This window comes from Cucumis sativus, chromosome 6 (genome assembly GCF_000004075.3).
Source record: "Cucumis sativus cultivar 9930 chromosome 6, Cucumber_9930_V3, whole genome shotgun sequence".
In the NCBI taxonomy this organism is placed as follows: domain Eukaryota; kingdom Viridiplantae; phylum Streptophyta; class Magnoliopsida; order Cucurbitales; family Cucurbitaceae; genus Cucumis; species Cucumis sativus.
The window spans coordinates 17,958,820-17,973,138 of NC_026660.2; the positions used below are offsets into that span (position 1 = coordinate 17,958,820).

The 14,319-nt window shown below is 33.8% G+C and overlaps 1 protein-coding gene across 4 annotated transcripts; it reads left to right on the forward strand.

The window, feature by feature from the left end:
- The first annotated feature begins 3,967 nt into the window (after nucleotides 1–3,967).
- On the forward strand, nucleotides 3,968–14,269 carry LOC101205275 (3beta-hydroxysteroid-dehydrogenase/decarboxylase). 4 transcript variants are annotated; one of them, XM_031886929.1, is made up of 13 exons: nucleotides 3,968–4,259; nucleotides 4,352–4,600; nucleotides 4,692–4,781; nucleotides 4,853–4,986; nucleotides 5,120–5,290; nucleotides 5,796–5,921; nucleotides 7,216–7,295; nucleotides 7,415–7,613; nucleotides 9,144–9,249; nucleotides 10,274–10,448; nucleotides 10,612–10,768; nucleotides 12,022–12,115; nucleotides 13,414–13,480. In XM_031886929.1, the coding sequence occupies exons 2-12, from the start codon at nucleotides 4,369–4,371 to the stop codon at nucleotides 12,100–12,102; spliced, it is 1,551 nt and encodes a 516-aa protein (XP_031742789.1). In that variant the 5' UTR covers nucleotides 3,968–4,259; nucleotides 4,352–4,368; the 3' UTR covers nucleotides 12,103–12,115; nucleotides 13,414–13,480. The 4 variants fall into 4 exon arrangements, with proteins under 4 accessions (XP_031742789.1, XP_031742791.1, XP_031742790.1 ...); XM_011659058.2 differs by lacking the exon at nucleotides 12,022–12,115 and adding an exon at nucleotides 13,803–14,269 and having other exon boundaries at nucleotides 3,972–4,259; XM_031886931.1 differs by lacking the exons at nucleotides 12,022–12,115; nucleotides 13,414–13,480 and adding an exon at nucleotides 10,860–11,998.
- Nucleotides 14,270–14,319: the final 50 nt, after the last annotated feature.

Below are 14,319 nucleotides of genomic sequence, written 5' to 3' on the forward strand. Positions count from 1 at the left end.
AATGTATTTAATTAAAGTGTGTGGGTAGGGTGATGGAATCGTACTTCAAATCTCGAAATAGATATAGTAGAAATCTTAGTAGGAGGAGTTACATTATATGCATGAAGCCAATTTTTAGTGAGTATATTGGAAATATGTGACAAGTCAAATTGTATATCATCCATTTTGAAAGTGATCAACTTTCTAAGTCTTTTTATATATATATATATATATTTAAAAATTTCTAAGTGATCAAATTTTGTTTTGAGGTCACTACCCAAATGTATTCGTGTACATGATAATATACACCAACCTAAGTCCCTCGACTAAATTCACATCATATAATTCTTATATGCAACACATGAATTTAGCCCTAATCATATATCATGTCTACTGTTTATTTATTAACTCATGAACATGTCTAAATACAAGATTTACTTGGTGTATCATGGCCACAATTTGTATCTTTTGTAATAGTTTTCAATCCCTTGTGGTTTTTGTCATTACTAATTAATTAAATCACATTATTTTCTTTTTCAGAAAAAATGTGAAGAACTTCTCTGTAGGAAGGTTTGTATCTTTACATGCAAAAGACCTTCCACGTGGCATGATTCTATTGTGCCATTTTAAAGATATTTTTTATTCATATTTAAATTAGAAATAATGTTAGGTTTTTTTTTCTCTTTAAAAAAATGTATGGTTGGATTTGACTTCGATTTTATTTTCTAAACATGAACTTAGGTAAATAAAATCACTTTGTTTATGCGTGGCCATTAAGTTATAAATTCATCATCAGGTACTAAAAAATATTATAAAGCCACAACGTGACAATATTTTATTGTGTCGTGTTTTACCTGATCTTCTCGTCACGTCCAATCTATGCATATAGAGATATGAACATATCTATATTTGTTTAACTTATGAATAATTAATTTAAACAATTGTGATATAATTTTAATAATTAAAAAAAAAACAGTAAAACTAGTTTATATGTCGAATTAATCGAAACCAATGATCAAAAGTGTATGTAGTGAAAAGTCAAGTTGAAAAACGTAAACAAAGAAATTTATAGCAAAATAGAAACAAAACTAAAAAACTTTTAGAGTAAAAGTATACATTTTAATACAAGAATGGTCAAAATTCCAATTTTAGCAAATATGCATACCTTCTTAAACATCAAGAAATTAACTTTAAACCTAGGTCGTAAAAGTGTAACAGTTTGGCTATGCTATATTTTTTTTTTATTGAAGACTCATCTCTTTCTATCTATATTAATTTGTTTTATCTCTCGTTTGAAAGATTTTTCTTTAGTCTCTCGTTATTTGTTCGAACTCTTTTTTGTGGCAATAAATTTTCTTTCACATGGATTTGAGGTTGTTGTGTATGCTTGATTGAATCATTCTAGTTGAAATGATTGAGTGTCCCTTTTAATCACAATCCCCACTTATGTGAATTTTTTAAAATAAAAAACTAGAAAGCGGATTATTTCAATATATATATGTATAAAAAACTGATTGTAACACATTGTTTGAAAATGGTACATTATCATAATATCTGACTAAGAAAACGAGGGGCTACCTAGCCTTCTGAAATTTGACTAAAGACACCAATGATAAGGTATTTGGGGGCGGAAGAACATTAATCGTTGAAAACGTGGAGGAATATGTATATATAATATATACAATTATACCATATGATATAAAAAGGGGGAATTGATCATATATGAAAATCATAATTATAATAGAAATGGAAAATAAGAATGAATTGACACTGGAGAGGGGATAATTTTAACACACACACACACAGCCTCGTCATGAATAAACCAAAGGCCGCCTGATACTGCCTAGCGCCGCCGTACTGTTATGCGCTGGCCGGACCAATATGTAGCACCGCCCACATTGGCTACACTTTTAACAGACCCCCTAGCGAAAGCCACCTTTTTCTCTTCTAAAAGTCTATACAATTTTTCCTTTCTACTTTTCTTCTTTTCAAATAATAATAAAGCCTAGATATTTTGTGCTAATGGTCTTTCTAGGCCGTGTCTTTGGCCTTACGTGCAAAACACATGTTTTATTCACTCAACTCTTTCTTCCTGTTTTTTCAACCTTTTTTTTTTCTATAGTGGTCTCCAAGTGTGTATCTTTCCCCCTTTTCTTTTTCAATTTGACAACCCCAACTTGAATCTCCTTCTGTTTACTCAACAAGACCAAAACATCGAGAAAAATAAGGGTCAATGGAGAGATATAATCATTGGTGTTACACAAAACCCTATTTTTCATGAGAATCAGAGGGAAATTCTGTTAATATATTGGGTTCTAATAACTAAAAGGGTATAAAAGGCATGATCAATAGCTTTCTTTCCCACGTTTAAATCATCGATCGACTTAAAAACATCACTCTACTTCACTTGTAGGATGGAAATATGTAAAAAAAATCAACATTATTTGAAGTAGAAATAACATTGCAGTCGCTTTTGAATACTATTTTAAATCATCGATTGACATAAAAACTTAAGTTAAATAGACGAAGATAAATTTAATATTATATCATCTAATAATATATATATATATATATATATATATATAATTTTAATTGTGTGTATAATATGTTTCTTTTTTAATTTATTGAAAGATACATATGATATATATGAGGGCTCACTAAGTGGGCCGGAGCAATTCACGTATAATGACGCATTCTTGGCACCTTTTATCACCCTCAAACATCTCAGTATATTGATCTCAATAACATAGTACAAAAAGGAGCTCCAGAAAGGTTAAAAAGAAAATAGGCTAAAAAAGGAAGAAGACAATAAAATAATAAGATAGAGAAAATTAGTTTTTTTCTTTTCCCTTTTAGAGTATCTAAAAATGTGAGAATTAGTTCTTTTTAAGTACTATGGGTGAGGATCAAAACTGTCATCGTTAGGAAGAAATATCATGACACAATCGTTCACTTTTAACTAAGAATTAGTTTTCAAAAGTATCATTAAGTGCATTAAATGAACGACTAATTTATAAAGAATGAACTACTCTTGTCTTGGGCTACGTCCTTCTTTTATTCTTTCATTTTCAGCTATAACACATAGTGGAGTCGTTGGACCCATGACCACTCTATTCCCTATATGATAAAATTTTAGGTATGAAGAAAAATTTCAAGGGTGGAAGAGTGGCTCGACAATGCAAGTGTGGAAATAAGAGGAATAGAATATGTTGCGTGAGAACGAGGATGGGTTTCTACGTCACATCAACATCATCAACATTTTTATAAATAAATGAAAACTCACTAACTCACTGACGTTGATATAAATTCTACAAAAATAAAATTTATAATGCGAACAAGGAAAGTACGATACTAACTTAATTAGTATTGAAAAAATTCTAACTTGACTATGTGGTAGCAACTTCATCGTTAATCTTCAAGTATATGCTCTCATCACGTTTCAATCGTGAATTCAAATGGTGTTAAATAAGTATTTCTACGTACAGCAAATATTTATAAATTACGTTTAACCCATTAACTAGCTTCTAATCACATTATTAGTTTGTATTTGTTGGTTTTAATCGGCAATTTTAAGTTTATTTTTAAGATATGATAGGCAAACCTCGTTCATCATGAAACAGACATTTGAAAATTTTAATCAAAGGCTTGTGTTTTATCGAGTTTAAAAGATGAGTACTAACCTGTTATAAGTATAAGTACAAGATTTCTTTTGCTATAATTTTGGCTCTAAATTCCTAACTTAGGAAACAAAACCTAAACTCTTAAATATGTACACGATAACTTTGATTTTTAATGAACAAAACAATTGTAGAGGGTTCAAATAATGTCCTGATTCATCTCTAGTCCCTTTACGATTATTCGATAAAAATGAATTTAGTTTTTGAGGTATTAGGATGAACTCCTTGTAAAATTTGTTATGGGAGGATGAAAAATGAAATAGAAAGTGATTTTTATTACATAAGATCTATTAGGATTTCAAGTTTGGGTTTGAGGAGGGAAAAACTTGAGTGCAAGTTACAAACAACAATGGGCTCAAATTGGGCCAACATCTTTTCAAGCTTTCCTCGGCCCTTTGCATGAATCCAACGCCGGAATCCTCCGGTGAAGATTGATCCCCACGTCGACGCCGGCGGCAACATCAGCCAGAATAATTCTTTAATCCAAAGTTTGATTATCTTCCCTCTCACCTCTACTGTACCTACGTGTATGCACATGCGCTCTCCTCACTGCTCCAGATCCCATCCATCCTAGGTCATCTGCTGCGGCGGCCTGATTCTTTAGTATGAATGTTTTTCTTACCTGTTGCATTGCTTAATCACTCTTTACATTGCTTCAATTTTGGTAAATTCAGCTCCTCTCACTTTGTTTGCAGCAAGCGAATAGCTGAATATGGGGAGCGAGGAGAAATGGTGCGTGGTTACTGGAGGGAGAGGTTTCGCCGCACGACATCTCGTTGAAATGCTGATCAAATACAACATGTTTTCCGTTCGAATCGTTGACTTGGGCTCTTCCATTGAATTGGAAACAAGCGAGGAGCAAGGGACTCTCGGAGAAGCATTGCGTTCTGGTCGTGCTCAGTACGTTTCAGCCGATCTTCGGGACAAAGCTCAACTGCTCAAAGGTTTATGATTCTTTTAAAACCTTTGTGGCAGCGCTAATTATCTTTGTTCTATTTGTGAAAAGTAATTGCAATGTCAATTTGTATGTTGCAGCGTTTGAAGGAGTGGAGGTTGTTTTCCACATGGCTGCTCCGAATTCATCTATTAACAATTACAAACTTCATTATTCGGTCAACGTTGAAGGTACGAATCATTTGGTTTAGCACTCTGTTTTTGATGTGTTGTTTATTATTGTTGTTTTCTTTGCCTTCCAGGAGCCAAGAATGTAATTGATTCTTGTGTCGAGCAAAATGTAAAGCGACTAATATATACTAGTTCGGCCAGTGTAGTATTTGATGGGATAAATGCACTTATCAATACGGATGAGTCAATGCCCTACGCATCCAAGGTACTAACTCCACCGACCGTCCACGGGATTTCTGTTCATCTCATCAATTATTGGACCTAGTTTATTTTCATCGTTTGTTTGAAATTTGCATTTACTGTCTTGTCTCTTGGATATTGTTTGTATTCTGTTTCAGCATAATGATTTCTACTCTGCTACTAAAGCTGAGGGGGAAGCTTTGGTTCTCAAGGCCAATGGCAGAAATGGACTTCTAACATGCAGCCTAAGGCCCAGTGGTATCTTTGGCCCTGGTGATAGGTTACTGGTTCCATCCCTAGTCGCCAATGCAAGGGCAGGGAAATCCAAGGTAAGCATGTTTCTTATTTTTGTTAGTTTTTTCTGTTTATTTTTTTAAGTAAGAAACCACACTTTGGGACAATCTGTCCTCCATGCCATACAATGAATGAAGCTTGGAGAGAAAGGAACCCTTTCAAGCTGCAATATTACCAGAAATTACACATGGATTAATTAAAATTCTTGTTATTTTTCATTTGCCTTTTAAGACTAATTTATTATAGCATTTGAGCTATAAAACAAAATAGCATTTATTTGATGCTATCTTCAAGATCCTGTAAATATATTGTTTTTTTGTTAACAAGAAACTACATTTTATTGATAAATTAAAAGGAAGATAAGTGTTCAAGGATATAATTTCTAAAGGGAATGAAGGAAAAAAAAAAAAAAAACAGGCTTACGCACATGCATGGAAAGTCATACAGTTTTCTTTCTATTGCCCTAAGCAAATACATTTCATTAAAAAAAAACAAAAATATGGCCTTCATTGTAATTGTCATATGTTTAAAAATTTACAGTTCATTATTGGTGATGGCAATAACACCTATGATTTTACTTATGTTGAAAACGTGGGGCATGCCCATGTATGTGCTGAACGAGCTCTAGCTGCAGGAGGAGTAATTTCAGAAAGAGCTGCAGGGCAGGTACCGTTTAAGATTTTTTTTAAAATTGGGACAACGTGTCAGGGTGTGGAAGGATTTATTTATGTTGAGTTAATTTTGTCTTCTCTGTCTAATGAATAATCAAAGTGTATTATTCATATTGTAAGCTAAGCATGACATATCTAATTTTTCCTATTGGACAAAGGAATTTGTAGAAGTTGCATTCTTATTTTAAAAATATTATGTAATCGATGATCAAACCAAAATCATAGTTTCCTTGCATTTAGTTCTTGGGTATAAAACCATTGGAATGTGAATGTTATGCTTGCCTCTTGTCTTAGAAACTCTCATTATCATAGTTTTCACTGTGCATGTGGAACCAGTCTAGCAGTAAATTAATATCTTGAGCATATGTGTTCAGTATTTGTCTGTGAGCATGGAAATTATGATGTTAATGAGTTCACTGCAGATCTTTTAATCGTGATTTAACGCATTAAACACAGGAATCTCATGAATGCTAATGTATAGTTTATGATTGTTGTAGCTTTTAAAGTATTCACTGTCAAATTTATTTCTAAAAAAGTAAGCTGGTCAGTAAATTTCCAAGTGACTTGTGAAAAAGTAAAAATGAAATAGATACTTCTAAAAGTTGGTTAGAATGTCTAGGGATTCAATCTCAAAAGGAACTGTTAACCTGATTTTGAAGTCAATGTAATTGGAAAAAAGGATTTTCTTTAAATTAATTTATAATCCATTTTATCAAACACTAGAAACAACTAAACAATTTCATTGAAGTATGAAATTCACAAAAAAGCATGGTATTCAAAAGGGATTTCACAATAGGCATTTCCAGTTTCTTAGAAGGTAAGTTAAAGCAAGCTTAGTTCAACAGTAGTTTACATGACCTTCTATCCTGAGGTGAGAGGTCTGATACCCTATCTCCACAATTGTTAGTAAAAAAACTTATGAGTACGAACCACAACAATGAGAACTTTTTATGTATAGAATTGCATATCCCTACTCACTTGACTAGCAAAATCAATTATAAAATGGAGCTCTAGGGCATGTTTAGGAGTGATTATGAAATTGTTAAAATGACTTTTGTGATTTTCAAAATCACTTTAAAATATGCTGTGAAAATCACATTAAAATATGCTTCAAATAGTTCAAAACACACGTCGGTATGAAAATGGCATTCAAAGGTGTAAAATTAATTATTAAATTAATTTCAAGTGATTAAACGTTTGATTTAGAGTGATTTTGAGTGACAAAAGTGCTTTTAGCTTCTAAAAAATAACTCTTAAAAATGCATCTAAACTTGAATGGATTTTTGCAGGCTTATTTCATAACCAACATGGAACCCATCAAGTTCTGGGAGTTTGTCTCTCTTATTCTGGATGGTCTTGGCTATGAAAGGTAATCTTTATTCTAATTTAACTCTAGTCACTCTGATCACGTGGCATTCCAGCCATCCTTATCCATGTTTTGGTAAAGCAAAGATATGTAATATTGAGATTTTTCATTCTGAGTTGCAGGCCAAGAATAAAGATCCCTGCCTGCATAGTGATGCCAATTGCACATATGGTGCACTGGACTTACAAGCTTTTAGGTCCTTATGGGATGCCTGTCCCACAGTTCACACCTTCCCGTATAAGACTTCTCTCTTGTTGTAGAACTTTTAATTCCTCAAAGGCCAAGGATCGACTTTTCTACACCCCCATTGTTTCACTTCAGGTTTTTTATGTTTCATTAGCTCCATATACTTTTTATTTGTCCATGTTAACTCCATTTCTTAACTCTTCAAGATACTCTTGGAATGCCTTCCATTAATGATTTTTATGTAGAAACTAAAGAAAACTAGTCGTTTTTTTTTAAAAAGGTCTTTTTAAGTACAACTTGAGAGTGAAGGATTTGAACCCAGGACCTCATGTCCTTGGGAACATACAAATGTCAGTTAAGCTAAGCTCATGTTGACAAACCATGCGTATTTTGCTCTATTGAAAATCAAGATATGGAAATTTCATAATCGGAAGATCTAAGTCTATATTTTATATAGGCCTTTTTGTGCTTCCATATTTCTTTTATGGGAGCTTATTGATTATTAAGAAAAAGGGAAGAGCGATGGCTTGTCCAAGTTGAACTTAAAGTGGAAGTGTGATTATATTTCCTCCCATTGGATCAGTTCCACGGGGTCATATGATGTTTCTGGACATTTTATTATGTTAAGTTTAATTTTCTTGTCCAAATACAAATGTTCTTGCTGCAGTCCATTGTCTAATTCTTGTAATTAAGGCCCTCTCGAAGTAACATAAGGTGGGGTGAGTTCTTGTGGACTTCTGAAAAGAGGATTAATAGGCTTTCCTTGTAGCTTTACTTTCTCCATAATGAAAAGTTTTGGTGTATTCATGTCTTTTTTTTTCCTTCTTTTTTAATGAATAAAAAAAAAACTTATGTTAGGATTATATTTACTGTGCATATGTAATTTCTGCTCTCTCTAATTTTGCTGGGTTCTTTTGTTTTTTTTACAAAAATATTTCTGTTACTGTTTGCCTAATGAGAGCAAGACATGTAGTTGCATCTTTCTACTTGAATATCTATAAAATGATCACTGTGTTCTGGGTGGAGCATTAACATTATTCTCTGCCTCTTTCTCTCGTATACAAGTCATACATCTTGAACTAGTATCTTATATGCTCTCGATAATATTGACTACCATCAGTATTATAAAATTTGAATATGGGGTGTAGTAGACTTTGCCTCTAGCTGGTTATTTAGAAATTCACTACAGTCAAGCATGCTTACATAGCCATTCACTGCTGTATGTTCATGATTTAAGCTTATTGCTTAAAATGCCACGGTTATTCTTGACAGGAAGGGTCTACAGAGGACATATTTCATGAATGCCCATGGCCATGATTGCACCTGCACCATCAATTAATTTGAATATGAAGTGTTAATGCATTAGTTTTAGCTTTAGCTGCTCACATCACAATTCACTATATTTAAACATGTTTACATAGTTATGTGATGTGTGAACATCCATATCAATGCTTGCAATGCAATAGTTATACTTCAAACAAGCCAATATGCAGAATAGGAGCATCCACCTTTGCCAATTACTATGAGTATGGAGTATTACTGTACTTGTCTTAGCTTGCTATCCGATAAATAGGCTATTCACTATATTCAAGCATGCTTGCATAGCTATTTGATGCTCTGTACGTCCATGATTGATGCTTAAAAAGCAGTAGTTTTTCTTCACAGGAGGGTATACAAAAGACAATTGAAGCCTACTCCCATTTAAAGGCTGAGCATGAACATAAAAGAGAAGGGCCATCCAAAGCCTCAGTATACCTCAGGGGAGGAACAGGTGTGTGATTCTTCTTTTTAATATGTAAATAAATAAATTTACTTTTTATATAGAAGAATTTTGAAGGTTTACTTGATTTCCTCCACTAGTTTGGTTTGCCACCATTCATTGTAAAAATCACAATGAATAATTAAGCAATTCATTGTCTTTTTGTTCTTTTTACATAAATTACAGGTTTGAGGAGAAATATGTAATTTAAAATTTTTTTCAGGTTATTTTCAAATATAACGAAATAAACAAAAATATAGCAAAATATCACAGCTTATCACAAATAGATTGGAGTATTTTGGACAGGGTGATGGAGAAAAGGTTTTGGGTGTAAATGAAGGATGTGAATGTGGAGTTGTACTAGAACTGTGGGCTACTTTATTCTCATTAATGGGAGTCTGAGAAGCAAGATAAAGGATTCTAGGTGCCTTAACATGGTGACCCCTAATCACATTTTCTCTTATTTTTTGTGATGGATGTGCTGAATAGAAGCATTTTTCGGGGTGTTGAAAGTAAAATTATCGCTCCCTTTGAGGTTGAGGCTGGTAAAGAAAAAGTGAGTTTATCTCACCTTTGGTTTGCCAACGCCGAGAACTTCATTCGGTAGTTGGAGGATGATAGGATCACAGGGGAATAGAGTTAAGGAGATCGGGACTTTTTTGTCAGTTAGGCTCGGCCGAGGAAATGCAACTCAATTTTGGAGAAGTTTCTTTGCCAGCCTCTCTTTAGTAAAAAAAAAAAAAAGCTTTACGTAGTTGAGAATGTTTCAAGATAAATTTTATGAAACACATGAATAGAAATCTGATTTTTGATCTTATCCCTGGATGTATCAAACATTTAGGATGTGAAAAATTGAATGCTGGTTATAGATAAATTTAATAAAAACGTCAGGAGTCTAATTCTGTTTCAGAAGAATCTGATTTTTTTTTTCTCTTGTTCATATTTGCACACTAATCCAATTCCTAATTGTGGACTTAACTTGTACGTGGTGAAAGATTGATAACCAATAATCATTACTGCTGTGTCCTTTTGGCAGCTGCTGACATTTTACTCTGGAAGGATAAAAGGAAGACATTGATAGCATTGCTAGTTTTGATGGCTATTTATTATAACTTCATTACTCCCGAGTGTACCATGATCACTGCACTGTCAAAGCTTCTTATGGTGGCATTGATATTTCTTTTTATTCATGGGAGTTTACCAGAGAAAATGTATGTCTGCCTACTCTCATAGACATTCTGTTAACCGCAGCTACAGATTCAGCAATAGGAATAAAATGGGACCTATTGCCGTGGTGTAGATGGATGTCCTGTTTAATCATATGAGAAATTCTAGCATAAAATTTGATTTCTAACTGTAGTGATCTTCTTGCAGATGTGGATATCGTGTCGAGAAACTTTCCGCATCATGTTTTTCCTTGTCAGAAGAGAGGTCACGAAGCATTGCCATCACTCTAACATCGTTTTGGAATTCTTTTGTTAGAAATTTTAAATCTCTTTCCAGAGGGAATGATTGGATGCTCTTACTTAAGGTAACAGTCTCTCTGTTTCTCTTTTATTGTTTTCTTTATTCAATAAACAAACGTTTGGCCTACTTTCATACAATGCCCTTGTTATGAAAAGATAGAGATGTGCAGTACAAAGTTGCCCAAAATATTACATGGGTGGACCTTCCCATGCCCTTGTTGACGCCACACAAAGTTGAGTTTGCATTCCTGTGCCAGCATTGCAACTTTGTTCTTTTTTTGTTTTTTTTTTAAATGATTCCATAGGTCTTTCTAAGAAAAGAGAGAAGGGGTATATAAGAACGGGAGATGAGGTACCCCCGGAACCAAATCTAAGCCGCTGAATAAAGTAGGAAACTTAATAAGCTTTCAACGTAAAGCACTCCACAAGCTTTAAAAGGTTAGAAAGAAACCTGTATAATTCTTCAAAAATTATATATATATATATAGATAGATAGATAGATAGATAGATAGATAGATAGATAGATAGATAGATAGATAGATAGATAGATAGATGGAATCAACATCTTTCAGTGAGAAAAAAGAGAAAGACCATAAGGGCATACAAAAACACCCATAAAACACCCAATTGCAGAAGAGTTTCTAACTAAGATTTACCTAGAGAATAATCATAGAAATATGTAGATTTAATGGTATATCATCTTAAGCTTACGGGTGAAAGTAGATTTAATGGTATATCATCTAACACTGTTCACTTGTGGGCTTGAAATATGTAGAAGACTCAATAAGTGGAAATCAATATTAATTGAGAAGGAAATAACATTGTTAGGGTTTGAACATAGGATATTCTAGACCACTTGCTTTGATACTATCTTAAATTGCCGATTGAACCAAAAGCTCAAGCTTACTACTTTCGGATGAAGGTAAATTTTCTATTATACCATCTAAGAAAAAGTTTTGATATAGAAGCTCAAAGTGAAACATGAAACCTTACTTAGGACCAAATCTCACCAGGATCCCTATACAAACCTCTTATGCATGCAATAGATCTTAATGCTGCAGCTTGGTGTTCTTTAAAAAAGGAGTTCGCTAATTATTCCATTCAAGGTATTTACCTCAACTAGAATGTCTTTCTTAATCAAGCCTAACCGATGCTGCATCACTTTCTCTGCATTGCAGTTTTCACTGTCTGAAGCTTTGAAGCTTTGAAGTTTCGGTCTTGTTTAATTTTAATTTTGAGATTTTTCTTGGGTTTTTTCTGCATTTTCCGTTCATTTTTCCAGTTTTCTGGACTCTTGTAATAGGCTGTTTGTTTTTAGGTTGTTCCTCTGTTGGTTTGTTTGCTTTGGTGTTTACTTTTTCGGGATATGATGATTGGCGCTATGGAGGTGTCAACATAGTTGAGATATCCGGGTGCGCCTCCTGATCCCTTAGGACTCCCCCTTTGTATTTCTTCTTTATTGCTCTCTTTGTATAAACCTCTTGTACTTAGAGTTCTTATTAATAAAGAAGTTTTGTCTCCATTTAAAAAAACATTTTATTATTCTTCTCCCTCTAAAGAACCCATCACACAACATGCACTGCAGCAAACCACAACAAATGACCTTTCTCCCTAATGGGTAGATGGAGGAGGAACTAATCAATCATTGCACAAATACTCCTTTGACCAACTAACTCAACATCAAACTCCTATGGGAAATAGATCCACATAAACCTCACAAATTGGAACCACAAGGAAGGTGATCTAGGTCTTCCTCCTTTTGACAAAGAATACATTAGAAAGGACCTATTATCGTAGTCATGTTTCAAACAACCCTATCCAAAGTAGTCAACCGAACTAGCAAAACTTGTCAGATAAACAACTTGATTTTTTTGGGAATCTTAATCCTTCAAACCATGTCAAAGTTTGACTCACTAATTGGAAGAGATCCAACAATAGCCTGAGAAAGACTTACAAGAAAAGCCTTTGATGGGGTTAGGACTCAAAACAAGAACATCCCGTTTTCCAACAAAGAAAGAATAGGGGTAACCTTTGTTGTTTTCTTATTGGATAAATGACAATGGAAACCAAAAGAAAAGGACACATATCCCCCATCCAAACCAAAAAATCAGAAATCATATGATTTTTAAAGAAAGACAAATGATATAGATGCAAACGTGAACAGTGACGGCTATCTCCTACCCATTGATATTCCCAAAAATACGCATCCTTACCCCCACATTGCAACAGACCCTGGTCGAAATTAATGTTAGTGTACTAAGTAAAGAGCAATCACACCGTTTATTTTTTCTTTGGATTGCTTACAATCGCATAGATGTAATGCCTGATTTAACAACCTAAATTAGTGTAGAAGCCAATAGTAATTGGTACTTGATCAAAGTAAGAGATATTCCTATACTTAGTATTGAAAAGAGAGACAACGAGTTCACACCAATTTACGTGGAAACCCGAGTACCGGGAGAAAAACCACGATTGTTTGTTGTTATTATTTTCTAATAATAAAACAATAGGTACATGGGAGAATAAATAGAGTACACAATGGAATAAAAAAGGAAAAGATTTAGGAAAATAAGGAATACATTCCCATAATCTTTCCATAATTATTCTAGGATTCTAACAAGGAAAAAACCTAGAAAAAGGAAAGGATTCCAACACTTAGACATAAGCTTTGTGTTTGATTAACTTAGATCTTGTTTTCATCAATTAACAGGTTGCTGTATCACTGTTGGCTCTCAGCTTTATTGGATTGGTTTCTCTTCAAACTTTATACAAGACAGGTTGCTCCCTCTTCCTCTCTACTCCCACTCCATTGTATCGTGAACTCTGACAATCTCAATAACTGAAATTGTAGGTTGATACCAAAGATAAAGTCTCGAATTGTAAATATTGCCTCTCAAGATTCACTATGTTCTTAGCACTCTACTAATGTGTTTCTTGAATTTATTATTAAATTTCCTAAAAGATTTATCTGAGTCCCAGAAGTTCATAGGTGTGTTTGAGGAACATCATTTGTTATTGTACGTTGGAGTTCTACGGATGAAAGCTTTTTGATATGACACACCAACTAGAAAGCTAAAGTATATTTGTTATATATTGCAGTGGTTCTATTTGCCTTCACGGGTTTCTTCATATACGAGAAAAAGGAGCGAGAGATTGATTCTTTGTGTCAAAGATTTCAAGTTTGGATGCGAAGCAAATGCAGTGTGGTCGGAAAAGTTTCAACATCAAAAGAATAACGTGATTAGTGCAAGTTGTGTTTATACTGAAGTGGCGCCGAAGTTTGCGTTGTCATCTTGGATTCCAGCCGTTGTGGGCTCATGCCTTGTGTCTGCTTTTTGTTTCTTTCTGTCTTTTTTCTTTTTTATTTGATCTCATTCTCCCCTAGGTTTTTGGAGATGATGCGCGAGGGTTCATGTAATTTTTTTCATTCATGTTGACAAACCTCCTCACCCCCAAAAATATGTAGATGACCGAATTAATTTATTTAAATCTTGCAATGTTACCCCGTGAATACGTTAATGATGGTATAGCTATAGGAAATGGATTATTTTAAACCTTTATCAACTTATTCACCGACCCAAAATAGATATTCACAGGAAACTTGTAGAAAAGCATG